The sequence below is a fragment of the Girardinichthys multiradiatus genome, chromosome 22 (assembly GCF_021462225.1).
Source record: "Girardinichthys multiradiatus isolate DD_20200921_A chromosome 22, DD_fGirMul_XY1, whole genome shotgun sequence".
In the NCBI taxonomy this organism is placed as follows: Eukaryota; Metazoa; Chordata; class Actinopteri; order Cyprinodontiformes; family Goodeidae; genus Girardinichthys; species Girardinichthys multiradiatus.
The window spans coordinates 26,805,070-26,832,925 of NC_061814.1; the positions used below are offsets into that span (position 1 = coordinate 26,805,070).

At 38.9% G+C, this 27,856-nt stretch overlaps 3 protein-coding genes across 7 annotated transcripts; 2 read left to right on the plus strand and 1 right to left on the minus strand.

Annotated features, from left to right (window-relative positions):
• Positions 1-545: 545 nt before the first annotated feature.
• On the minus strand, positions 546-4,471 carry mettl18 (methyltransferase like 18). Its single transcript, XM_047352205.1, has 2 exons — positions 4,209-4,471; positions 546-2,504 (listed from the first exon to the last, which is right to left on the minus strand). Exons 1-2 carry the CDS (start codon positions 4,311-4,313, stop codon positions 1,548-1,550), a joined length of 1,062 nt encoding a protein of 353 aa, XP_047208161.1. The 5' UTR covers positions 4,314-4,471; the 3' UTR covers positions 546-1,547.
• zdhhc16a (zinc finger DHHC-type palmitoyltransferase 16a) lies at positions 3,828-11,619 on the plus strand. Of its 3 annotated transcripts, none has more exons than XM_047352207.1 (11): positions 3,828-3,852; positions 6,657-6,914; positions 7,220-7,414; positions 7,512-7,600; positions 8,904-8,932; positions 9,054-9,187; positions 9,347-9,430; positions 9,535-9,620; positions 9,848-9,971; positions 10,841-10,911; positions 11,000-11,619. In XM_047352207.1, the coding sequence occupies exons 2-11, from the start codon at positions 6,681-6,683 to the stop codon at positions 11,100-11,102; spliced, it is 1,149 nt and encodes a 382-aa protein (XP_047208163.1). In that variant the 5' UTR covers positions 3,828-3,852; positions 6,657-6,680; the 3' UTR covers positions 11,103-11,619. The 3 variants fall into 3 exon arrangements, with proteins under 3 accessions (XP_047208163.1, XP_047208164.1, XP_047208162.1); XM_047352206.1 differs by lacking the exon at positions 3,828-3,852 and adding an exon at positions 4,623-4,771; XM_047352208.1 differs by lacking the exons at positions 3,828-3,852; positions 8,904-8,932 and adding an exon at positions 4,622-4,771 and having other exon boundaries at positions 9,142-9,187.
• Positions 11,620-13,307: 1,688 nt separating this feature from the next.
• ubtd1a (ubiquitin domain containing 1a) lies at positions 13,308-25,028 on the plus strand. Of its 3 annotated transcripts, none has more exons than XM_047350780.1 (5): positions 13,308-13,685; positions 14,094-14,180; positions 20,656-20,883; positions 21,200-21,385; positions 24,135-25,028. In XM_047350780.1, the coding sequence occupies exons 1-5, from the start codon at positions 13,634-13,636 to the stop codon at positions 24,347-24,349; spliced, it is 768 nt and encodes a 255-aa protein (XP_047206736.1). In that variant the 5' UTR covers positions 13,308-13,633; the 3' UTR covers positions 24,350-25,028. The 3 variants fall into 3 exon arrangements, with proteins under 3 accessions (XP_047206736.1, XP_047206738.1, XP_047206737.1); XM_047350782.1 differs by lacking the exon at positions 13,308-13,685 and adding an exon at positions 16,870-17,178 and having other exon boundaries at positions 13,900-14,180; XM_047350781.1 differs by lacking the exons at positions 13,308-13,685; positions 14,094-14,180 and adding an exon at positions 16,736-17,178.
• Positions 25,029-27,856: the final 2,828 nt, after the last annotated feature.

Here is a 27,856-nt window from a genome sequence, read left to right on the forward strand (position 1 = left end):
TTTTCAAAATCGGTATGGTGTTTAAAACACAACAGGATTAACAAGCTCCTGCAAAGGAAACCATTTTTTACACAGGTATGTCGGTTCTTCGGAAACAATGGGGAGGTACTTCAATAAATAACAGGAAGCTGACGTGTTACAGCAAAGTTGCTATGATTAACCCTTTTAAAAATAAGTCAACTGTTTGTCAGGGGACTTGCTGGATTAGGAATAGTTGGCAAACTTGGATATTTTAGTTAAGGGTCTACATACTCTACAGGGAATACACGCTAATGTTTACAGTCACTAATGCTATCTGCACTAACAATACTGAATGCTAAAATAAGATGCTAAGGATAGTTTGAAATATTACCTCCGGTGCGTTTTCACATTTTAACTGAGCTGTGTTATACTGACTGCTCTCTTAAATACACTGTGTGATATCCTGTGGTCCAACTATAATTATTGATTGTTCACACCAAGTCATGAGCTGCTGTGAATTTCTCATGGTTTGACAGCTTTAAGTTTCAAGGTATCACAATCTAACACAAACTTTAAAACCAAAATGCTTACAATGACCTGATGGGTTTTATTTAAAAGGAACTGCTAACCAGCTAATATCTTACCAACAGTACTTTCAAAACAGCGTTACCAGAATAGTAAGGCATCAATGCCATGACTGTGTATAGTATCAGAAACATTTCTAAATAGGCAAATTGGTCTTTTCTTTAAGTATAAGAACAGCACAGAAGCCTTCTTTCAGCCAGCTGACTGGTAGAGCACAGCATCTGGAAAAGCAATAATGCGAAACTCTGTTCTTTACACAACCAGAGAAAAATCCAGTCACTCTGCCACTTTCTCAGCCTTCTCATTATATGCTGACCATCCACACAATTTGCTTCAACTTATGAGTCCTGCATGACGTGTAGATTTTGTTTAAAAATATCCTAATATCCATTCCAAAAAACTATTTTTAAATGGTACCCCCCACAGCTGTACTATAAAACACAAGCATCACTAAAAACCTATTTTAAAATAATTCGTCTCTTAAGAGGTTTAATAGAACATTTCTGCAAACTGTACCCATTTTTTACCTTGGTTTACCACACTTAACCGGAAACCAGAGCATTCTACCAGGTTGTAACATAAAGAAAGCTCAATATCTTGGGTGTGGTACACTTCTACGTTTGAGTTAGAAAGTTATAATCTGTGCTATAAAATAAACTTGCTTTAACTCTTTTTATTTAGGTTTTCTTTGCATAAAAATATCTCCACCATAACTAGTTTTGCTGTGATGCAGACACAGCTTTTCAAATTTGGGCTGGTTTTGAAAAACAAACAAACAAAATACATTGTAATTGTTTTGCAATATTATTATACAACATGTCATTGCTAAAGATAAATAAGATTTCAATTTATTCAAAAATCTAAAGGAAAGTATATTTTTTTCCATTTTTTAGTTTGCAGAGAGAAATCAGTTTCGGCTGGTGCATTTCTAAAAAGCACGCAAACATTTTCATGTAAGGGTTCAACCATTAACAATTTTAACAACAGCTGCCGTTTCTTGGTCAATTGTCCTTTTGCTTTTTAAAACGCAGCACCACTACATGTCTCTGCAGGCCTTCAGCCCCGTCCCACAGGTGATCCAGGTAGAAGACACTCCTCTGCTCCACAAATGTCTCAAACAGATGTAGCCCACCGCCAACACCAAAGTAGTGTGATTTGGTAGCCAGGTATACCAGACCACTGGGTGCCAGCAGTTGGTGCAGCGCTTCATGCAGGGCAGGGTAGTAGCAAGTGTTGTAGATAGTCTCTGATGTGAATATAATGTCAAATTTGGGCTGTGGTTCCTTCTTTAGGACCAAAGGAAGAAACGTCCTCCAGTCCCCAGAGTAAAAATGGCATCTGCTCATTAATGGGTGCTTGGATAGATCTGTTGCTCTTTTCTTAGGAGGTGAGCTACAAGCGTTTGAATCCTCTTTCCCTTTCTCTACACAATCTTTTTCATGTTTTTTCCCCTTCCCCTTTTTTTCACTATCACTCTCTACCTCATCATCCTCTTGGCAGTTTAGGATTACATTTGGCACTGTGAGCTGTTCGATGACTGTGCTGTTATAATCTTGAAAGAGGACCTGTCTGGCTCCTCGCTTTAGGGCCAGTATTCCCAACAGTCCCGCTCCACAACCCAAATCCAACACTGATTTTCCACTGAATGTTTCTCCCTCTTTCTCCATTTGCTCCAAAAGGTCATAAGTGCACTCCCACACCTTCAGGCCTCCCTCATATACACCAGAGATGAGATCAGAGTTGTTCTCCTCCCTGCAAGAGAGGATTTTCTCCCTGTCCTCTCTTTCCGAGGCCGTCCTCTCGAAAACGGTCTCATTGAGGAAGTGCAGAGGAGGAAGGGTACCAATGGTAACCGTTTCAAAGACAGCATCAGCAAGGAGGAACCTGGGGTCAGATGGAGGAAGGTGTTCTTTGGCCTCTTTTACTGGACTGGCTGATGTTTTATCATCAACTTCTGCCTGCAACAGAAAGCAACATGCATTAGGAAAATGAAGGAGAAGTGACTGTGAGTTTCAGTCAGAGACAGTGGGTTTGGAATTCAAATAAAAAAAAATCTAAAGAGAATGTGAAAGAAAAACTTATTTGGAGATTTTCACTTGAGTGACGGTCTGGGTGTTTTCCATTTTATCCAAAGCCCCTTTCACAGGCTTGATTATGCCCCGTTTGTACCATCTAGGCCAGAGTTTCCTAAACCTGCTCCTCAGGGCCTGCTGTCCTGCATGCTGTAGGTGTATCCCTGCTTCCACAGACCTGACTTAAATGAACGGGTGATTAACAGGTTTCTGCGGCACTTGGGAGCATGCTGAGGAAGTAATCCAAACCTCTTAATCAGGTGTGTTGAAGCAGAGACACATCACAAACATGAAGGACTGTGGGCCCTGAAGACCGGGGTGAAGAAACACTGATCTAGGCTACTGTGAAAACATGGTACCACTTAATGACAGAGAATTAAGAAAGCCAACGCTTTATGGCTTTCGGTAAAATTGCACTTAGGTGATTAAAAACTCAACACAAACAAGCACAGAGTGGAGATGCAGCAATTGTTCAATCTTGTACTTTGATTTTCAATTCTTCTGAATTCAATCCTACTTTTGCTACTAAGGAACCCGCAGCACTATTTACTTCTTTGTTATAGTTGTTGGAACAAAAAATTTGAATTGGTCAAAATAAGAATGGACGGGTCAAACAAAAACGATAATCAGTTTCTCCCAGGAAAAGCCTCATGATAACAATGTGTTGCACTTCTGACAACAGGCAACCCTAATTACTAAAGAGGACATTTATGTAAGCTGTGTTTCATAAAACCAATCTTTACAGATAAAGCTTAAAGCATATCTAATACATCAACTCGTTTATTTTACAGGATTAATAATTTGGGCTAAGGTGTTCATTGGTTGAGTTTTTTCTCTCATGTCAGTTTTCTTTCTTTCTGATAATAATGTAAAGATGACAGAGCTGGCTGACTGCTTGCTAAACTTGAACATGAGACTGTTACTAATCAACCTTGTGATTCAATGTGACCAAAAAACATGATCTGCAAATCTCATGTGGGTCACACCCACAGGCACAGAACAGTTCTGGTAACAAAAAAAAAAAAAAAAAAAAAGGAAAGCCAATAATGATTCACACCGTGAGTAAAAACACACACATTGATTTTTTTTCTCTTTAACCTTTTCTTTATGTGACCCTCTTATTATTAGACGCCAAACTAACGCTCTCTAGTGGTAAACAACTAACATTTCTTTATTCACTTCCTGTTTTTAATTGCACGGAGAATAACGGCAGCTCCTCTGAAATGTCTGCACTGTAAGCTTTGGTTGTATATTTTCTATAACTAACATCGATGATTTTGATTTAAATAGCATATTTTAGATAACTAAGATGGGAAAAGATGTTAGTCCGCAAAATATTATGCTATAACAATACTGTGAAAAGAATATAATCTATTCTTTTATATAATAAATATTTTTTTTTAAATCAATTAATCTGTTAAGCGGTTCAATACCAAATTACCAATGGAAGTAAACAAAATTACTTATAAATTATCCCTCCCTCATCTAGATAAAGAAGGACTCAAAGCATGGCTACAACAACTCCCTCTGGGCAACAAAAATAGACTGTAAGAAATCAGAACATAAGAGTAATAAACTAATATTACTCACATATTTAGCGTCGTTGGCTTTCTTTCCGCTTTGCAGTTTATTTCCATCCACGTCTTCGGGGGTGTTTGTTTGCGCTGAAATGTCGAAGTTAAAGCAAAATGACATTATGACTGAAATCAACCACGAGAAACAGCTAGCTAGTTTCAGACTAGACGACTCCACATGTTGACCTCCCAGGAACACTTCAAATCCCACAATTCCAGAAGTAAACGACCCTTTTTTTAAATGATCTATTGACTCGACAGACTCATTGTACAGTCTTTGAGTTATATTCGGGTTATAGAGATACAAAAATGAAGCGTAATACACAGAAATAAAAATTAGTAACAAAGAATAAAAGCATGTATAAATGTAATGATCATGTTCCGGACTCAGATATCCATGATGCATTGCAATAACGCTGCGGCGCCCGCGCAGTAGCGCCAGGTCAGGATTCAGCTGTGTTAACTAAAGATCCCCGGATCCCGCTCCTGCTATGAGGTAGCAACAAACCCGTTTTATCTTCAGTTTAACGATGTTGACCATTAAGGTTAATTCAGCGAGTTCCTCCGCTCCATAACCAGGTGAGTGTTAAAAATGTCCATTTAACGTGTCGTTAAATGTCACTGTGACCCGTAGCACACTGTCTGCTATCCTAAAGCAGTCTGTGACATCCAGACAAAGGGGATTTAGGAGTGTTTAATGCTGCAGAAAGACAGTTAACTGGCAGCGTGAATTATACACAACTGACTGTTTTGATACGGTAACAAATATTAGCGCTTTGCAGGTCATTGTTGAATGTTCTCCCATTGACTGATAAAGTGAATCTGTTGGTGACAGAAATCTGCTGCCCTCCAGACCACTGACTCTCCCATTCACCTTAACCAGACACAAGAACCTCCACCCAGTCTCCACCCTGTTCAGAATGCAGTCAAACCAGACTGCCTCTCCAGCTTTTGGAAATCTTAAACAAATGTTGGCTTTTTTTCTCTATTCATAATTACTTATTTTATTCTTAATTGACCTGATGATCACGTATCTTTCTCATCTGCAACTTTAAAAGTTGGATGTGCCTGATTATGGGTCACTTGGTCTCCCATTGAAATTCATTCTCATACTATTCTCATAGTCCTTAAGCAACAAATCTAAACATGATTTTTGTTTCAAGATGCCATCATTTACCTGTCCTTCATGAACATATTCCTCCACACTTAGCCTGCAAGAGAGATGCTCTTCTTCTTTTCTTCGTTTTCTTTCGGCTTTCCCATTTCAGGGGTCGCCAAAGCGACTCATCTGTCACCATCTAATATATCAGCCATATTCTCATTTTTTATCTCAGGACTGTATACCAAATTAAACAGGAAAAGCGTGCTTCAGGTTATTTGATAGAGGTACTACTGTTAAATCCAAGAGAAAATGAAGCGATTAGATTATCCTCATCTCTGTCTGATTATTATTTTTTGTATTATTAAACTGCAGAGACACATCATGCTTTTACCGGTTGAACATGTTGTTTTGAGGTGTTTCATGAATATGAAAATCATTTTTTTTCCCCAGTATTTGATCAGAGTCACGAATAGCAGATTGGCCATTTCCAACCTGTGGTCAATCAGCTGGTGCAATTCGAGGAGCGCTGTGGGAGTCAATCTTGCTGGTTAAGAATATTAATGGCAAGCACAGTTTCAATGCATGTCACTTAAAATATAATAGTCTACCAAATATTGCATCCAAGCATTCCTTTGTGACATTACATACACTGATTCTGCTATGGCTACTGCAATTTACTATGTTTTGCAGCTCTACTTAAATATAAAGATCCATAATTTTTCTCAGACAGCTGTCTGCTTCATGCCTCCTGTCTTTTTTTTCCTGTGCATATATATTCAGATATTCAGATCTCGTAGGTATGTTCTAGTAACAGATTTTTATGCTGGGACACTCTTGAGGAAAAATATCACAGTATTGCCTCAAAAATGTAAAACTGAAATTCCTAATATTGTCTAACTGCTTTTATTTTAAACAACAAAGCAACATTTGTCCCTGCTGCTTTAGAAATGAGAAACCATCGGGATTATTGTGGTTATTATAGTGTTACTATTGAGTAACACCGGTGGTATAACTGGACCCAGAACATTTTAAAACAGCCAATTTTATCTTTCTTTAGGCAAATGTCTTGGAGCATTCCTTATGCTGGTTGATCTGTAGTGTACAGCAACAGGTGAGGGAGGGGCAGCACTGCATTGTTATATGCCGCAGAGTTGTAGAAAACTCTGGTCACTCCATCACTTCCTCCGACCTCACATTAAAAGGACTTTAAATCGTAGAACCAATATGATGGACAATTTAAGTGGTTTTGTAACTGTTTTTTGCTGTACCCTGATTATACTTAACAAAATGTGGCTAAACATTTTGATTTCAGTGTAAAAACAAAAAAAAAAAACGTGACACGTGTCTAATTTATCTCTGCAGGTATCTCCTCATTACAAATGCAGGATGCGGTGCAGTCCCGGCTCCGTGCTTAACCTGGTGCGCAGCGGGCGCCTGCGATTGTGCAGCAGACGAGGGAGGAACCGACTCCCCTTGTGGCTCAGGAAAATATGTCTTTACATGAGGCTGGTGGTGCAGTCGCTTTGTTTCAGTGCTCTCACAGACTCTGATGTAGTCTTTGACTCCATCTTTGAGCCAGTGTTTTGGACTGTGGATTATGTCACGCGCTGGTTTGGCTTGGTGAGTGAGGCTGTAAAATGTACATATTTTAATATTAAGCTGTTATGGATATCCTGCAGTGGCCCACCTTATCATGTATTTTGTAAACATTACTCAGAGTCAGGAACCTGGGAGGCCATTTGTAGAGGTCTAAATGATCAAATGTTTAGGCAATATTATGCATTTACTACATATTTATTAGCCACTGCGGTGAATTGTTTTTATTTATGAAAAACAATCATTTTTTTTAAGCAGGATAACATTTTTACTGATTCAAATAATTATAATTTCATTGTTTGTCCCATTTTTCTCTTTCTTTGTTTTAGGTGTTTGTTTGTCTGGTGGTGATTCTGACCAGCTCCATTGTGGTGATAGCCTACATAGTGCTTCTTCCTCTGATCTTAAACACTTACTCTCCCCCATGGATTGCTTGGCACATTTGTTACGGACACTGGAACCTCGTCATGATCGCTTTTCACTACTACAAAGCTGCCAAGACTTCCCCTGGATATCCCCCCACAGTAAGATATCAAATCAGCTTCTCTGCTGAAGAACCAGTTTTGCTGTGCTGCCAGTTTGATCTCTTTAAAGATACAAAACTGGTTCTCTTTGTTGTAGGAGAAAAACGACAGGCCATTTGTGTCGGTCTGTAAAAAGTGCATCATGCCTAAACCAGCAAGAACACATCACTGTGGTATCTGTAACAGGTGAGGCACTCTTATTTTCTTAATGAGTATAATGGTTGGTATTTTTATATTTTGTACCAGTTAAGCATAATTACTGCTAAATGTTTGTTCTGCTGTTCCACTTCTGGTGAGACTAATTTGACCTCTGGTGCTGCAGTGCATTTGATAATTTTATTTTAGTTTAATTAAAACTAATCCTATTTTATTTTTATTTAATATTTTACATAAATGTTTATTTTATTTTGTTATATTCATTTATTTTTATTTCACTTATTTATTTTTAATTGTTTTTAATTTATTCCTTGTATTCCTTGTTTTTAATTTATTCCTCAGTTGTATAATTTTTTTTTGTTTTATTTATTTTTTATTTTATTGTTTTTTTTATTTGGTTCAACAATGGTTGTCCAACTTATATGCAAAAAAAAAAAAAAAGTAAAACAGTTTTTCCAGAACTGAGCTCCTAGGCCAGGGATGTACAACCTGAGGCTCTTTGGACCTTCAACAATAACTCTTCATAATTTTGTCTAAAAATGGTAAAGAACCAATTTATGTCTTTAATGTAGATGTAATAACAAATGCAGGTTTTAGCAGTTTTCGTGGAATAATTAATTTCAACACAATGACACTAAAAGTAGCAGTAATATTTTAATAGATCTATTATCTTTTCATGAGGTCTATGAGCTTTTTACACCATTTTCTACAAATATCAACATCTTGCAGAAGAAAATGTATCCATCTTCTTTTTGCGAAAGTTTTGTGTTTTTCTTTATTTTTTAATACTAATATTTTTTGCGGCACTAGAGGTCTTTACTTTTTCATTTTTCTGACAGTAGGTAAACGGGAACGAGGGCAAAGAGAGGGGGAGACAATTGGCAAAGGTCACCGGGTCCAGGACTCGAACTCTGGACAACCGCATCGAGGACTATAGCCTCTGCACATGGTCACATGCTTAACCCCTACACCACTAGTGCCGCGCCCCTTTATTTTAAAACCTAAAAATAAATAAAATGGTGGTTCTTTGAAGAAGTCAACAGTTGCCTACGGTAGATATCTATCAAAATTATAAGTTATCTTTTTTCAAAAAGGCCATGTAATATTAGCGGCTCTAGACGAGTTTATTTTGCTGGATTCTGGGAGAAAATGGCTCTTTGGATTGTGAAGGTTGCAGACCCCTGACCTAAATGTCCTTCAGCCCTTTGTGAAATTTTCTTTGTGGAAGGGCTGCCATGTTGACACAGGCTTGTAATTGTGGCAAGTTTAGAATATAGGACTTATTGTAGTTAGTAAAAGTACCTAAAATGCTCTTTATTTGTTGTTCTTACAGGTGCATTCTTAAAATGGACCATCATTGCCGTATCCTTTTGTCACCTTCATCTCTACTGGTTTTATAAACTTTATCTGAATGTGTATTTAGTGGCTGACTGTGTATTTATGTTGTGTTTTGTATTTGTTTTCCTTAATACCAACCTGTTAGCCTGGTTAAATAACTGTGTGGGTCATTTTAACCACCGGTACTTCTTCTCTTTCTGCCTTTTCATGACCCTGGGCTGTGTCTACTGTAGCATCAGTGGCAGAAACCTGTTCCTGGACGCATACCACGCTCTTGAGGTGAGGCAACTGGCATGCTTTTGGCTCTGAGGCTGCTTGGGGCTTTTTCTTTGTGATCCTTGCATTTGTTTTACTTGTTTTTGTCCCTGGGTTTAACTTTTTTTCTCCCGCTGTCTTATTTCTGTCTTTCACGTTTGTGTTTGTGGGCTGTTCCTTAAGCGGTTTAAGCATTCCGATTTGGAAAAGCCGGGGGTTCCTGTAACTGGGATAGGACTTCTTATAGGGCTTCTCCCATCTGGCCAGGTATCATCTCAACAAAAAAATACAATGATGTGATTAAGCTAAGGTGTGTTTTCTTTATTCATTTGGTTGGGTGATTAATGTGTACGTTTTTCTGTTTTGGTAAGACCAACTTCCAGACACCTGCTCCTCCATACACCTTTCAGGAGAGGATGATTCATAAGAGCATCATCTATATGTGGGTTCTCACCAGGTAAAAACAACGGGTTACTTTATTAGTTATTATACTTTACTCTCGACGTAGGGAAGAAAAATGTATTTTTTTGCTCTAAGGGACTCCAGTCTTGTAACACAACACCTCTGTCATTTTCTATGAATACGTCACTTTGAGTTTGACAGCTGACAGTGGTTTTACTGTTGTTAAATGTTGTTCCTTGTTTGTTTTGGTAATATATGAATTAAAGTGTTTCCGTTTTACAGCACCGTGGGCGTGGCTCTGGGCGCTCTCACTGTTTGGCATGCAGTTCTCATATCCAGAGGGGAGACGAGCATTGAGAGGCACATTAACAAGAAAGAAAGACAGAGAATAGCAGCATGGGGAAAGGTATCGAAGTAAACGGAGTTTTAAATGATATACATTGCTGTGAAATGGTTTTTGCCTCTTAATTTCTTATGTTTTATCTTTTTTGTCACGTGTAAATGTTTCTGATCGTCAAACTCGTCTTAATTTTAAACAAGATAACCTGAATACATAAAAAGGCTGTTTTTCAAAGGATGATTTCATTTATTAAGGGGAAAAAGATATTCCAACAACACCTCTACCCCCATTTCAATTCTTTAGATCATGAATGGAAATTGGTTACACTTTTTGGGAAACCTGAGTTCAGTTTCACTAGCCACACCATGGTCTTAAATAGGACCTGTTTGACGACATGAAGTAGGCTAAAATATCTTAAAAAGCAACATATCATGCCCCAATCTAAAGAAATTAAATGACTCATTACTAGTTATGCATATTGATGGCAGTTATTGCTGCCATATGTTTCACAACCAGTTATTAGATTTGTTTGCTTTTGCATAAAGGGCCAGGTTGGTTTGGATAGCTTTGTTCCCTTCATTAATGAAATCATTCAAAACTGCTTATTTGATTTACTTTGGTTATCTCTGTCTTTTATTGAAATGTATTTGATGACCTAAAATGTTTAAATGCCATAAAAGAAAGCAACAACAGAAGAAATCTGTAAAGGACCAAATACTTTTTCACAGAACTGCACCCTTGGTCTGGACCTGAATCTGGATTAGTACTAAAAGGCTGTCACAAATATTGTGGGCTTAGTCCACATTAAAACATTTTTTTATTAGAAATCTGCTTGAATTTATCTGATGGCAAAGCATACAAAGCATTAGTGACCAAAGTAATATTTACCTTTTTGTTTTCTAATTGCTTCTATTTTTCTCTAATCGATTTGTCAGGTTTACAGAAACCATTTTAACTACGGCAAGCTGAACAACTGGAAAGTCTTTTTTGGGGTGGAGAAAAAAAGGTGCGTCTTCATTGTCTGTACAGACTTACTGCCCAGGTTTTCATCTGCATCTCTGAGCAGAGTTGTAATGTTTGTCTTTTGTGTTTAGTCACTGGGTGACACGCATCCTGCTTCCCTCTGGACATCCGCCACATGGTGACGGCTTGACGTGGGACATCTTCCCAGTTAGAAAGGACTTGACACCTGTATGACAGACTGGTTCAACAAAGCTGTAGGCTGAAATCATTGCTCTGTCAACCCACTTTATCCAGTTACCTCGCAGGTTCTGACTTGGCGACTCTACTGGGCACTATCAACCTCCATTACCTCACTAAAACAGGGATTGCATATGGATTCATAATATAAATATTTCTTGCAAACTGACTTTACTTGAGTCTGAGCATTGTGTTGACATGTGTATAAGATAAAGAAAAATCAAAAATACTTACTGAATTATCTGTTGAAATATTTTTAAGCTAAAGTACTTTATTTCATTTTTTGTTTTTTGCCCAGTTTGTTTTATATTTAAAATTAAATATTATCCAAACATGAGAGACACTAAAGTAGTTTAACTCTTTCCCTGCATTTTCCATGTTAATTCATCACAAGCCACTCTGAAAGTACCGTGTGCTTAAAAACCATTCATTTCCATTCAAACACAGTATCCTGACTGTTATTAACCTCAATTTTGCATATGTTAATAAACGTTTACTACATTTTTTAAAATAAGTTTGCATGTTTTTTTTAACTCCGTGTCATGATTACGTGTTTAAAATGTCCCTTTAGCACAGCTAAAGGAGATAAATTGCAGCTCCACAGTTTTTGACAGGAAGCCAAACTAGCTGCTAGTAAGAGGGGAGATTACATGAGATGCATGCTGGATTTGATTTATTATGTCACAGAGATCAGCTGTGAAAAACAGTAGCTCTCGTTCCCAATTAGACGTTCGTCGTTTGAGTTAAACCTTTCTACCAGTGTTTCTTTTGCAGTCAGAAACATAAGTGGATTTCAGTTTGTAATTCATTGATTTTTAGAGCTTGCAGTTAGAGAGCAAGGCACAGGCATTGGTTTTAATAGAGGAAAGTGAGGTCGAATAAAGATTAGATGATTTCAGGCTGATTCTAACCCTCTCGCATCCTACCTGCATGGATGACGGGGTCTTCTAGCAGATGACAGTCTTTTAAGCTATAAACTTGGCCATAAACTTCTTGAGATCGAGTTGAAAGAAGAAATTCTGAGAGTTTCAACCTACTTTTATGTTTTTCTTCCCCCATCTGTTCGGGCTTGAACAACTGGCTGAAGTTAAATGTTGACTTGAACTTTTTGCTCAGTTTTATTGCACCTTACTAAACAAGTTCCCACATTTTTTCATTAACCCACCATGTGTGTATGACTGTAGAGGCCTAAACCTTCCAGCTAACCCCCCATTATTCAACTGCTAAGGATATTTATGGTGTCAGGTGTTTCCATCTTTACTTACTGCACATGTTACAGGACCTTATACTACCTCAGTGACCATGCACTTTAAATGCAGTAGATAAGCTCCACTGAGCTGACTGAATGTGAGTGCCAATGGTAACGTTGGTGGGATTACTCTGTTCCCAGACCAAGATACAACATAAGCCTGTTTAAATTTAAGTTTTCCTTCAAAATGTAAAATAAATCTAAGGTAGCACATTTTTAGCTGATATGTCAACTTGACATATACACGACACTGATACATTACATGATGTTTTATCGAGATTCAATACCTTGTTTCAAACATTCATGGGTTAAAGATGTAGAGATGAGAGAAAAAGACTTTTATTTAATAAAAAAAGCGATAACTACAAAATTAATAATAGCCCTTAAACGTTTTCACATTTTGACACATTATAATAACAAACCTTCACCTTCTTTATGGGATTTTATACGAAAAACCAACAGAAAGTAGAGCAAAACGTTTCTAATGGTTTTACAAATAACAGGATGGACCGCCTAACACATGAACATGCTTCGATCATGTAGTCTAGGCCTGGCTGTATAGTGTCACTGCACTCCTGAATAGTAAACCTATTCAGTTGCAAGCCTTTTGGAGCCTCTAACCAGCTTCCCTCTCGCTGCTAAAGAAAAGCATCCCTGCAGCATGATGATGCCACCACCATGTATTATGGGGATGGTGATTTGAGGGTCATGCTTGTTAGTTTTATTCCACACTTAGCATTCTACATGTAGCCAAAAGGTTCATTTCTGTTCTCCCCTAACAAGAGAAGAGCACTTTCTTCTGATGGATTGAACAGCGATGGTCAAAGCTTCCTTCCATGTTGGTCTATAGCAAAATGTGCAGCAAGATTAATAGGGTGAATACTTTTGCAATGTACTGTAAATATGCTCAATAGACACTATTATTCTGAAGGAGTCTCTTCTTTGTTTCCGCTGTGATGCTGAGTCTGTTTTACGCATGCGTGCAGAGCTTTAAGCATTAATTCTGTCAGGTCGGAAACAGACTCGCCGAGTGGGCTCGTTGTAGTTTCATCTAAGAACATTTGGATTTTGTTTGTTGCATTCTTGTAAATCGAAAAGTAACAAAAGAAAAAAGTCAAATATTAAGTTAGTCCAGACTCAACAGTGAGCGCACCCACCTCCGGAGCTGCGGACACGCACTCTCCCCACAGTCCGGGTCTGTCATCCTGCAGGCTCGCAGCTCCACCTGACCCGTCACGTCACGATCCGGCGATAAACTTCTGTTGGCCAACAAGTTCTGATGTGGCAAGCAAACTGCAGACGGATGCATAATTTATCAGACTGGATTTCAGGTAGGTGATTTGGGTTTTTCTGTTTTATAACAGATTAAACAGTCTGTAACTGATACAATTATATTTACGAAAAATGTATTAATTTAAGCTCGGTAATAGCAACAATTTAGCAGGAAATCAAAGTGAGTTTTCCTTTTTGAAATTCGGGAATGATGGATAAGAAGCATGGAGGGATGATGATGTTCAGGAGCATGTACCCATCAGCTGGCTCTACACGTGACATAAACATAGCAGCTTGTCTGACCTCACAGGAACAAGCAGTGCTGAGCTGTCATATTAACCCAAGATCATTACTCCTTTCATGCACTCTTCACTCGTTTTTTTTAAGCTCCATCAAAGACATTGATTGTGACATATGCTAAACATGATTTAAATGCTTTACATTTTCCTCCCTGCTCTGGGACACAGGGACAGTGATGGGAGGCTGTGTGGGGAGGAGCAGGATGGATGGACAAGGGAGTGCCCATGGCTCCACAAGGAGCAAAAAACGTGGAGGTAAGAAGCTGGAACACATTCAAAGGCTTTTATGTTTAATGCACTTGCTAATGCATATTTAATTCTGCAGGATGATGTTGTAACTAAGATAAAAAAAAAAAAAAAAGATGTCTGCATTATGGTGAAGTAGGGCTTCTCAGATTTAGAGAACATTACTGTTATACAACATCAAGGCACACGAGGCATCAGCTTTCAGTTCATAGATTGGGACAAATTGCGAATATCTTTCTGAATAGGATGTATAACGAGGGTGTGGCCAATAGCCTATAATTTAATCCAGAGGAGGGCCCGAAGGGTGAAAGATTGGTTAAACTATGCTGATAAAACAATAAAAATTAAATCAAGTGGAATACAAATTAAGCTAGAATCTTTGGCAGTTCTGCTTTATTCACATTTTGTCAGAACAATTCACTTCAATTGTTAACAGAGGAGTTTGCGTGCCCACAATGATAGATAGCAGTACTTGCATTAATGCCAGATCAAAAATTATGAGAGGAAAAAAATTCATTGTCCCATTGGACAAAAGTATAAAAATATAAAAGTTTTCAGTAATGTGACCCATCATTTCTTGTTGGTACACTCACCACTGGGTTCTGATAACTACCCATATCTTTACCAAAAGAAATAATTTAAAGCAAAATAAATAATTTAAAGCATCAGAACCTCTAAAGATATTTCTGGAGAAAAATCTTTGCAGCTTCTAAACATTGGAATAGATCAATTGTCTTGGACAATGACAGGAATAAGGATAAATACCATCAAATTTGGCAAGAGAATCAATCACACTAAAATAAACATTCATTCAGTCTTTTAACTTAAGGTTTTGCTTTTAAGGATGAGTGTACAAAATGAACATACCTTAAACAATTTGTCTAAGCCAATGGCTTAGATTTTTGTAACAAGTACCACCTTAGTAAATATTACTATTATTACATAAAGGGAATCTTTGACAGTAACAGTCTGTGTTTTGTCATAGAAACAGAAACAAACAAAAAGTTATTAAATGAAAATGTTTCATATATTGTTGAAGGATGCAGGTCAAATATGCAATTAATTGTTTTACTCAGAAGTTAAAATTTCCAGTTTCCCAGTTGGAAAAATTAACACAATGGTTGCCTAAAGTCAGAGGGTCTCGTACCAACCCTGACCCCAAAATCCAACATAGCTTCCCTCCACTTAAAACTTACTTCTAGCTGCAGTAAAAAACACTTTAAACATCATTTGCATCTCCTGAAAATGTGTATCTCATTGGTTCAGTCCGAAATGCTGAGAGAAAAAAATTGTTATCAGTTGTTCTGACTTGTGGCTGGAGCACATTTATGTTGGGTGTGGTTTTATTCCTACATCCAATCCCAACTTCAGAGGTAAATGAAACACAGCATCATTCTTGTGTTTAAGAGTGTATTCTCTTTCGAGTAGCTTCTGTTTGATGCAGACATCAACCTGCTTGAACTCCTTATCTTTTTGGCTGTTTGGGCTCATTATCCCTGCATCACAGTTTATTGGTCGTTTGTTGAAAATCACTGATGCTAACATCTCCTTAGAGTACCACTAATAGCATGCCTAGTATTACCATCGCTACTTGTTTCACGGCTTGAAAGCCATTGCTCTAAGTTACTAGAAAAAGCGTTTCTTAGTAATCCTTATCTAAAAGGTTTTTCTTTGAGTGCTGACCAAGCAGAATACCCAAATTCCTGCTTTTTGAACTTGACTCTTGTGCAGTAATTTCCTTTTAATTTTTTCCTACTAAGCAGCTGAAAAAATAAATGAATAGTAAATGCATTTTTTAATCTTTCAAAACCTTGTAGAACTCAAATAACTAAGCTTCACAAAATATCACATTGCTGCTGTCAGCGCAATATCAATACATGCAGTGTCGCATTTGCAAAGGACTGCCCAGACACAGTATTTGCTAGGGTATTATTATATTTTAAGTATCTCCATATTGATGATAGATTTTTCTTACTGGATGGACAGTACCTGCGCTTCATGCCAACACCTGTGATGATAAAGAAAGGAAATAGTATTGCACTACATACAGTAGTTTCCTGATGTTATGCAGCCCTACATATAACCGTCACTCAAAGTTGCAGAGCTTTTTGAATGTCATTTCAAAAAGCTCTACAACTTATAAAACATCATCATGCTTCTTTAAATTCGTGCAGCACTTCACAGTTGATGTGATGAGGTCTTTTTACCACAGTGCTGTCTGGGAAACATTTTCTCTCCTGAACCTCTCCACCCTATGCCCAAGTGGTGGGCAGGATAAATGTGGAGTACACCTTTAACTGCAGGAGAAGCAGAAAGTCTTCCCACTTTATGCAGGATTTTTCAGTTGAAATGAAATTTGCATGAAACTTAGACACATTGATATTTCACGAATTGAATTCAAAAACTTGAATTTTGGCCAAATAAACTGTTCTTTCTGTGAATGAAGCCACGTGGTAGCACAGCAGCTTTTCCTTCCAGCAGACTGAAGTGGTCTGATCAGAGTTTATAGCCTGTTAATAGCTTTAGCATGTTGGCTTTGAGTATTTCCATCCTGTCCTTAAATAGAGCTGATAGGATTAGGCCTCTTGTGTAAAGTGGCTACCCTTTTGCAAGGACACTGGACTTACTCTCTGAATACACTGAACTCGCTTCAATGAATTGCTCACCTGGTATTTACTGGGTTGTGTGTTTTTGTTAGAGGGGTTCAAACAGGAGAAGCTGGTGGCATTTCTAAGAAACTGGGGAAGTGTAACAACAGCTAAAAGAGCCCCGAATCTCAGCCGGCTCTTTGAGATGAACTAGATAGGGCGGATCAACATTATTCAGCGGAGGCAGAGAGGACTCTCCACCTTCCTCGAGGTCAAGCTCTCTGACTCATTTTTGTGGACTTTTTGATGCACAGTAGCTTGATAAAACTCAGACAAAAAAGCAGCAATGGGGGTGCCCAACTCCAGAGAATGCAACTATTATCACCCTCCAAATGCACCCTTCAAGATTTTATTCAGAAGTAAGTGTTATTTTCTTTGAGGTCTGAACTGATGATTCTCATTTTGACTGATTCTGACTTTAACACGTGAACGTTGAAAATGTACTGCAGGTTCTTTGACAAATGAAGTAGTTTTGAACAGAAAATTTAAGAAATTAGATTATTCCCATTTATGTATGAACGCATATGAGCCAAACCTTTATTTAAATTTGCCAAACTAAAAAAAGTGTCCAAGTCCAAGTTTTGATACAATGAATGAATATGAAAAGATAAATTTGATTTTTTGTACCTGACCTTCCAGTTACTTATTATATCTGATCAAGGAGTAATTTGCCTATTCCAATATCTGCGTGCCTTATTGCTGAATCTCTCCTGCTATATTAAATTAAAATCAACAGTGAGGGAAATAGCTATAAATAAAGAAAAATGTGGATGTTAAGCTTAATGCTTTTAGTATTATATCTGATGTGCTGGTTCTTAAAGAGCCAGTGAAAAATCTGTTAGATAGTTTTAGCTTTTAGAAAAAATACTTATAATATCTTTAAGTATTTAATGCATAATATCATAGGAACAGCCATCACTTTCATGCATTATTAATTCAAAGGGTCGATTAAAATAAAAAACGGAGCAGTACAAATATCTTGTCTGTATATTTCTTATTTTTAATACTATTTTTTAGAAAGATATAAAAACTGCAGTTCTAATAATGGGAGTTGTACTCATACTCGTTGTCTTCCACTTATCTGGGACCAGGACGCAGGGGCATCAGTCTAAGCAGAGATGACTAGACCTCCTCCAGCTCCTCTGGGGGATCCCAAAGCATTCCCAGGCCAGCTGAGAGACATGGAAGTTGGAAAAATATTCAATTCAAGCAATTTTAAAGCCAAGAATGCAATCTTTATGATTCAGACTATGGCATTAAATTAATTTCCTTTATGTTACAGGTTGTTGAATCATAGATTCCATCCATCAGTATTGTTGTAAGCTAAAGAGGAGTATCTCCACCGCTCTTTGTGAGCTTTAGCATCTCACAAAAAATATGCAGGCATGCAGGCCAGGGGAAGTCCATCCAACTGGACGAATATATTGTTGTGATGAAAAATGTGTATGCACGGCTCTTAAAATATAATATCCTACCACATATTGCATCCAGGCAGTCTTTTGGCGGTATTGTTAATGGCGATATTGTGAAGATGATTATACCTCGATATATTCAGCAGCTCAAGGAAAAAAAGGTTTTGAGTTACATAACGGATAAAACTGGATGGACTATTGGTACTGTTTTTGCAAAATGTTGATTATTCAACTAAGAGCAGATGATTTTTTCTTCAACACTGATTTTAAAACTGCTTCTCTGCAGATAATTACTCAGTAAAATTATTTTAACTTACATTTTCTTTTGCCTGTGTTTTCATTAAGAGAAGCCAAATAGAAAAGAAGACTTGTTAACTTAATGAAACTCCTTCTAGAAGATACGGATAGTTCTTTATGACCGATATATACTAAAACAGTTGATTGTGAGTTCAAATGAATTTGAAAACCGAATCCCGAGACATTGTTGCTTGTCCAGATTTCAATAGTTCATCCTGCACCGATGCCTTATTTATTCTACGTACATTGTGATAGGAACTGTGCTAAATACTTAAGTTAGAAGTATTGATGTTCTCTTGATAATTTAGATTAATGGTGCACATGTAAGAGACAATCAGCTGGTACATTTAGATACTTTTGTGTAAACATGTAATTACCCATTAAAGTTACCCATAATAATAATCATGTTTGCTTTTAGGCAATCATAAGACAACTTAACATAAATGAAGGTTAAAAAATCTTAATATTTCTGTAAAACAGAAAGGTTTTTGATTACTTTTATTGTTTTTTATTTTTGTTATTATATATTTTCAATTTTAATGTAAATTCTTTACAAATACCTAACAGCAGTTAACCTCAAATTACTGTTATATTAAGTTTAAATTTAGTAATAAAGTCTTAAGGATTCATTGCTGTGTGTTACAAGCATACCCGTCCCTACAAAATGTATTTATGCAAGGCATGGGGCATCTGCAAGCTTGGCTTGTCTTATTCTAAGTGCCACAAACAGTGTCTTTGGTGTCTATATTGGTGAATTTGGAAGTTATTTTGTTACGTAAATAAACATTTATATATATATATATATATATATATATATATATATATATATATATATATATATATATATATATATATATATATATATATATATATATATGTAGACTCCAATAAGACAAAAGATGCTTTTCTCTTCAGTCTCAGTGGGTCTGTGTTTCTATGCATTGCTGTTCGAAATGTTATTTTATTTATTTTTTTGCTGCTTCTCATTGGACAAAGAATGCTCGTCTCTCCATCGAATGCCCAGTGGGATAGTGGCTGATAAATCCTGTTATGTGGAACCTGATTACAGTGCATAATCCATCGGTGTGTGCGTCTATGCACGTGTACTGTACAGTCTGTGTTACTGGCCACTGCAATAATCCACTGTGCTATAAATAACAAGTTTGATTTTCCTCCCGCCGTGAATCAAACGGACTTTGTGGGGAATTCTATATAACAGATATGCTTTATGTGCAGGTGTTACAAACCTACACAATCTGCATTAACGATTACTGATTTGTTCAGGGTAATGCACCTCCAAAACCCTGAATACACTGAATCATTGACTTATTTTTGCTTGCTAAGTATACATTACATGTCTTTTTTGTGTATTTGACCCATTTAGTGTTGCTAATGCATCCCCCTAAACAGTCTCCTATCTGTGTCATTTCAAAAAAGTGTATGCTACTTGTACTATGTTGCTCTAATAGAACATTAGAGAGGTCAATTGTATATTTGTGAAGGTCTCCTCATCAGAAACAACAGCTTGGAACAAACAGAACAAAACAAAAACATTAGCTAACGCTTAGCGGTGCCAGAGGTAATGGAAAAGAGCTTAGCAGCTTATAGGTCAGCTATGACGTGGGTCAACATTGCAACCATCTCCATACTTAGTATTTTTTCTTGGAGGTTTACTTCCAAAAACATAGCTTCATTGCTTGACGTGTCTGCTGTGTTCCTTGTTCTTGATGTTCTTCTCTGTTTGTTCGCTAATGCTCTGTAACAAATGTGAGGCCTTTGTGGTACAGCTTGATTTATACTGAGATTAAATTACAGACACGTGGACTATTTACAAATTAGGTGGCCTCTGAAGGTAGACTTTTGCATTGGATTTTTCTTAGGGCTATTGCAGTTAAGTGGGCTACAAGTGTGTAATAGGATCGTCACACTTTTCAAATGTTTACTTGTAAAAAAAAAATCTAAAACCCTGTATCATTTTGCTTCCACTTCACTATTCATTCACTACTTTTTGTTGGTCTGTCACATAAAATCCCAGTAAAATGCATTGTAGGTTACAGCCTCTTGTTAAGTTCTTAAAGCTTTGGGTCAGATTGAATACAACCATCTTTTTGTCATTTTTCTTTATAGCACGCAATGAGCCTCTCAAGAAAGAGCGTCCTAAATGGAAGAGTGAGTACCCAATGACGGAGGGCCAGCTGAGAAGCAAGAGAGATGAGTTTTGGGATACAGCTCCTGCCTTTGATGGACGTAAGGAGATCTGGGATGCACTCAGAGCGGCAGCCCTAGCTCTGGAGTGCAATGACCTGGAGCTGGCTCAGGCTATAGTGGATGGAGCCTGCATCACTCTGCCCCACGGTATAAAACAGTCAATTTACAATATGGAAACATCACCCATATCTAAGCCTTGGATGTGCTGGAACTCACTGTTTGAATAGTAATAAATCTCTCAATGCCAAAGAGCGGTTTGCAGAATCCCATGCCTGATTAGTAAGAGATTACTGCTGTAGTAATTATGTAATAGTAACAGTGCTGCGTGAGCACTAATAACAGACTGATGTACGCAGAGCTCCAGGATAAAGCACAGTACGCTCCCACAGAGGACAGTTTTTGTTTCTAATCTTTGAAGTGTTTTGTGAAGCGGGTGCTTATTTGGTTGTCCTCTCCTCTGCAGGATCTCTAACGGAGAGTTATGATGAACTGGGAAACCGCTACCAGCTCCCAGCATACACTTTAGCGCCGCCTGTCAACCTCATCACTGAATCATCTGGTGAGAGCAAACTGTCTGAGAGCGCACAAAAACAAGCTCACCCTCCACAGTGTAGAGAGGAGTTCCAGCTGCGGGTGCGATTATCAACAGGTAACACCACAAGATGTTTAAAAGTAGAGACATAGTCAAATCCAGATGTTTGGATACACTTCCCAAAAAGACACTTAACCTTATTTTTACTCGTTGACTGATACTAAATCAGACTAGACTTTTCCTGTTTTAGGTTAGGATTGCCAAAATTATTTATGTGCTAAATACTAGAATAATCAGAGTGAGAGATAAATGTTTTATTACTTATTCAAAGTCAGAATATTAGATACATGAAGGGTATCTTTAAACAATTTGGGAGAGAGCAAAACAGTCCTGGCAAATGTAGGCGCCCAGCTTCTCAATATGGCATGCTGGAATTGCTGCAACAGGACAATAATGAAGATGTCATGCCTTTGTAAGCTTTTGATAGGTTCACCTACAACATTTGAATTAAATGAAGGCACACCTATGAATCTCAAACACACTGCTTCTACACGGCTTTCATCCTTAGAAAATCAAAATAATTCAGCCAAGATATCAGGAAGAAAATTGTGGACCTCCACAAGTTTGGTTCATTCTTTGGTACAATTTCCTGAAGGTGCCACGTTCTTCTGTCCAAACAATTATACAACAGCTAGAATGTCCAGGCATCATACTGTTAGCAAGGGGATGGGTTCTGTGTCCCAGCGATCATGTTTTGGTGCAAAAAACAAAAACTAAAGACCTTCTGGTAACACTGGCTGAAGCTGGTAACCGACATGGGCTGAAAGGTCACTCAGTGAGGAAGATGTAATTACTCCTAAAGCAATATGAAAAGCCAGATTACAGTTTGTGAATGCACTAAGGGACGAAGATTTAATTTTTGTTGACATCTTTGGTCTGATAAGACTAAAATTGAAGTGTTTATTCATAGTGACCTTTAGTACATTCGGAGGAAAAAAGGGAGAAAACACCATCCCAACTGTGAAGTACATGGGTGCGAGTATCATATTCTGTGGCGGTGTTTTGGTGCTGGAATGAGTGGCGCACTTCGCAAAACAGAAGAAAGAATATTATGTGGAAATTCTGAAGCAGCATTTCAAGAAATCAGCCAGGAAGTTGAAGCTTGGCCACAAGTCAGTCTTCCAAATGGACAATAAGCTTAATCATACCCCCAATTAATTACAAAGTGGCTTAAGGACAGCAAAGTCAAAGCTTTAGAGGGGTCATCACAAAGCCCGGATCTCATAGAAAATTTGTGGACAATGCTGAGAGTTTTGTTTCTGTAAGGTGACCTAAAAACCTGATTCAGTCACACCAGCTCTGTTAGATGAAATGGACCAAAATTCCAGCAAACTATTGTGAGAAGCTTGTCAAAATCTGAATCAGAATCAGCTTTATTGGCCAAGATTTTGTGCACAAACAAGGAATTTGACTTCTGTTTCGGGCGCTCATGGCGTACAGGCACAATGTATATATGTATATAAGCTTTAGAGGAAATTTTAAAAAGAATAAGAGGAACAGTATGAGCATAAGAGGAACAGTATGAGCATAAGAGGAACAGTGTGAACAGTACAGCCAGTTTTCTATTTTTATATAAAGAACAGAGAAAAAAGAAAGACATGTAGGCTTATTTTGTTTCACAGCAGAGTAGCTGAGTACTCACACTGTGAGGTGTTCATTGTGTTCATCAGAGAGAAAACCAGGGGAAAGAAACTCTCTGGCAGCTGTTTTTTGCAAATAGAACTCTAGCGCCGACCTGAAGGTAAAGGTCTAAATAGTTTGTGTGCAGGATGTGTGGGGTCTGCCGAGATGTTAGCTGTCGTTTTCTTGACCCTAGACCTATACAAGTCCTGGATGGTTGGAAGGTCAGCCCTGATGATCCTCTCTGCAGACCTAATTGTTTGTTGTAGTCTGAATCTGTCCTGATTTGTGGATGAGCCAAACCACACAGTGATCGATGTGCACAGGACAGACTGAATAATAGCAGTGTAGAAGACGACCAGTTACTCCTGTGGAAGGTTGTACTTGAGTTGCCACAGGAAGTACTGTCTCTGCATGGCCTTCTTCTGAACATGTGTGACGACCAGCTCAGGTGTTAAAAAAGCCTGGTTCCTAGGAACCTGAAGTGATCTATAGTTGACACAGTGTTGTTGAAGATGTTGAGGGGAGGTGAGGAGAGGCATCTCCAGTCTTGAACAGGTTAACCTCCAGGTGGTTCTGACCGCACCAGTGGACCAGCCGATGCACCTCCTGTCTGCATGCAGACTTGTCGTTGTCCTGGATCAGACCTACAACAGTGGTGTCATCTGCTGATATGTCGCTCAAAGGATTTCATGACCACAGACATCAGGGCGACAGGCCTGTAGTCATTTCACCCCATGATGGTGCATTTCTTGGGGACAGTGATGATGGTGGAACTTTTGAAGCAGTGAGGAACCTCATGCAGATGAAGATCTTGAGGTGAAGATCTGAGTGAAGATGGGGGCCAGTTGGCTAGTGCAGGCCTTCGGGCAGAATGGGAAAATACCATCAGGTGCTTCCCTTTTTTAAACACAATTGTTTAAAAAAGGGAAGTCTACCGAATGCTGTGGAAATGAAAGAAAACTTCTGAATGTAAGATATCTTAAAACGTTTCTCTCTTTTTATTTTTGCATTTAGCAAACAAAAAATGAAATTGTAACAGACCTAAAACAAGACAAGTTAAATCTGATTTGATGTCAGACAGTGAGAAAAAACATGTCTTTTAAAAAAAAAAATGGATGTCAATATTGGTCTTAACTGTAGCTGGAGGTATTTAAATGTGTAACACAGCATGTTTCTGCTTTAGGTAAGGATGTCCGTCTGACAGCCAGCCTGGCGGACTCCATTGATGTCCTGAAGAAACAGTTGGAAAAACAGGAGGACATCAAGGTGATCCGTCAGCGGTGGTTCTTCTCCGGGAAGCTTCTGACGGACAAGACTTGTCTCCAAGATGCCAAGATCCAAAAGGACTATGTCGTCCAAGTGATTGTCAATATAAATCCTTCTGTCCTGCCTAACTGATGGGTGATGAAAAGATTAAGGACGTGCCAGAGAAGGCTGCAGGAACAGGAGCAGGTTTCCAGCAAAGGAATTTTATGTACATTTTATATAATAAATTATTGCTTTTATATTGCTCCTTTTTCTATTTTTCCTTTTTTCCAAATAAAGATATATTATTGAAAAGCACTAAAACACTTTAGGTGATGATAGAGCCCTAAGATGCACATCCCAGTGTTTGTCTGTCTGTTTGAAGATCTCGACTCGCAGCTCTATTGTTTACATGGGTTCCTCCCCTCGTCTTGTTTGTTTGTACTTATTAATGTTGATGAATTAAACACAACTCAGCTAAGGAGAACTAATAAGGAAAATCTACTCTCTTTCTTTTTGTCAAGTAGATGAGTAATTACACCTGTACATATCAGATTAAGTGTGGTTTGGTCATTTAACTGTGTGAACAGAACATTTTCTCTAGACACCATAGAGCCACTGAGTATAACCAAGGACCTTTTTATGAGGTAGAAAGAGATGGCCGGATTTGTTTTTAGTTCATTTCAAACAACTGTGCAAACATGCAATAGTTTTCTGTCTAAAATTATGCTGACTGTACTGTCATTAGTTAATAAATGTTATAAATTTAAACTTATCTCCTGCTTTTGAAAATGTATTATATCACTATAAAATGATACATTTATCGATGGTTCTCATCTTTTCTTTTTGTTCGTCCAAAATTGCAAAGACTATTGAACAGCTCCAGGGTGATTAAAGAAGGTCTGTAGTAAATAGATAGGGCATCATAGTTGGGGAATGTGTCTCATACTTTTTCAAGGAGACAACAACCCCAAACACGGAAGTAATTTGGCAACAGCTTGGTTCTAGACCAACCTGATTAATATTATTGAGTCACCAGCCCAATAGCTGGACCTTGGTGAAACAAGAAACTTGTTAGGAGACATTAAACATGCTGTTTAGCCAAGAAACAGTAAAGGCTTTAAAATTTTAAAGAGCGACCCTAAGCATCTGCTTGACAGCCTTTTGCCCAGCAGGGCCGAGCTCAATTTGTGGCTGTGGCAGGTAGTAATGGCACTTCCGGTGGCAGCTGCCACTGCCACAGTGTTATGCTGGCAGCTGCCACTAGGGTGACAGTACGGCTGAGTTGCTACTAGGGTGCCAGATCGTCTCCCACGTCTACTGCCGCCGTTTTGGGGCATGCAAAACCCGGTTTTCGGCAAACAGTTTAGTTATATTGCCTATTAGTAAATTTTTGTTTTGAAACGATGATGTTATTGCTTATGAAACCATGTAAAACCTATAATAAAGTGACATTTACTTTATGGAAAGAAGTGGTTCACTGCTTTAGTGGCACCTGGCAATAAGTGGCCAGTGGCAGCTGCCACTAGCTGCCATTAGGTGGCCAGAGTCTTGCTGAGGTGCCACTCTCATCCCAGATCAGCTGCCACAGCAGATGCCGCTGTTATACACTCACCGGCCACTTTATTAGGTACACCTGTCCAACTGCTCATTAATGCAAATTTCTGATGAGCCAATCACATGGCAGCAACTCGTTGCATTTAGGCATGTAGACATGGTCAAGACGATTTGCTGCAGTTCAAACCAAGCATCAGAATGGGGAAGAAAGGTGATTTAAGTGACTTTGAACGTGGCATGGTTGTTGGTGCCAGACAGGCTGGTCTGAGTATTTCAGAAACTGCTGATCTGCTGGGATTTTCATGCACTACCATCTCTAGGGTTTACAGAGAATGGTCTGAAAAAGAGAAAATATCCAGTGAGCGGCAGTTCTGTGGGCGAAAATGCCTTGTTGATGCCAGAGGTCAGAGGAGAATGGCCAGACTGGTTCAAGCTGATAGAAAGGCAACAGTAACTCAAATAACCACTTGTTACAACCGAGGTATGCAGAAGAGCATCTCTGAACACACAACACGTCAAACCTTAAGGCGAATGGGCTACAGCAGCAGAAGACCACACCAGGTGCCACTCCTGTCAGCTAAGAACAGGAAACTGAAGCTACAATTCGCACAGGCTCACTATGTCGAAGTCCCTGGCCACGAAGGTGCCACAGAATGCCAGGAGTGACATGAAGTTCCACAGGAGGGTCCCATTTAGGTGCAATATGATACCTGAAGGTGTCAGAGAGATAAGATAGCTGCCACTGTTTGTAAATGCTGTTCATCCGAAAACAGGTTGTCATTCCTCATATTTGTTCCTCTAGTCTGTTAGTCAGTTGTTACTTTCAGATGATGACACAGTCATAAATCTAAATTAAAAGTTACTGCTTCTAGCTATGAAGAAAATATATAGTGATATATAGTAACCACTATTGCTCCACAGTAGTTCATTGTCACTCAGCATATCTTATATGCGGCATGTAAAATGTTCCTTTTTGTGAGCATATGCTTATATATATTTGTATATACAAAAACCTGTTAGGGATTGGGGTGGTTGTTACACTCACGACAAACCAATTGTTTTCCTCTAATTATGATAAATAATTAAGAAGATAAAGCAAGACTTAAACCGATGGGACAAGCTCCCACTCTCCTTCCTTGGATGGATTGAATGTGTAAGGATGAATGTTTTACCAAGATTGCCTGGTGGTGAGTTGGATCCGCTGGAGGAGGTGAAAGCCGGACAGACTTGGCAGGCCCAAGCGCATAGTGAGCATCTGCTGGGAACGCCTGGCGGAGCCTTCGGCCTGGGATGTATTCAACACCCACCTCCGGGAGAGCTTTGACCAGATTCCGGGGGATGTTGGAGTCCTAGAGTCCGAGTGGACCATGTTCTCCGCATCTATTGTCAATGCTGCTGCCCGTAGCTGCGGCCGTAAGGTCTGCGGTGCCTGTCGCGGCGGTAATCCCAGAACCCGGTGGTGGACACCGGCAGTAAGGGATGCTGTCAAGCTGAAGAAGGAGCCCTATCGGCTGTGGTTGACTTGTGGGACTCCTGAGGCGGCTGACGGGTACCGTGAGGCCAAGCGTGTTGCGGCCCAGGCTGTGGCAGAGGTAAAAACTCGGGCCTGGGAGAAATTCAGTGAGGCCATGGAGAAGGACTACCGGTTGGCCTCAAAGTGATTCTGGCAAACTGTCTGGCACCTCAGGAGGGGGAAGCTTTGCCAACATTGTTTACAGTGGGGGTCAGAGGCTGCTAACCTCGACTGAGGACATTATCGGGCAGCGGAAGGAGTACTTGGAGGATCTCCTCAATCCTGCCATCACGCATTCCCTGGTGGAAACAGAGGCTGGGGACTCGGGGTTGGACTCTTTCATCACCCAGGCTGAAGTCACCGAGATGGTTAAAAAGCTCCGTGGTGGCAAGGCTTCGGGGGTGGATGAGATCCGCCCTGAGTACCTCAAATCTCTGGATGTTGTGGGGTTGTCATGGTTGACACGCCTCTTCAACATTGCGTGGTGGTCGGGGACAGTGCCTCTGTACTGGCAGACTGGGGTGGTGGTCCCCCTTCATAAGAAGGGTGACCGGAGGGTGTGTTCCAACTACAGGGGATCACACTCCTCA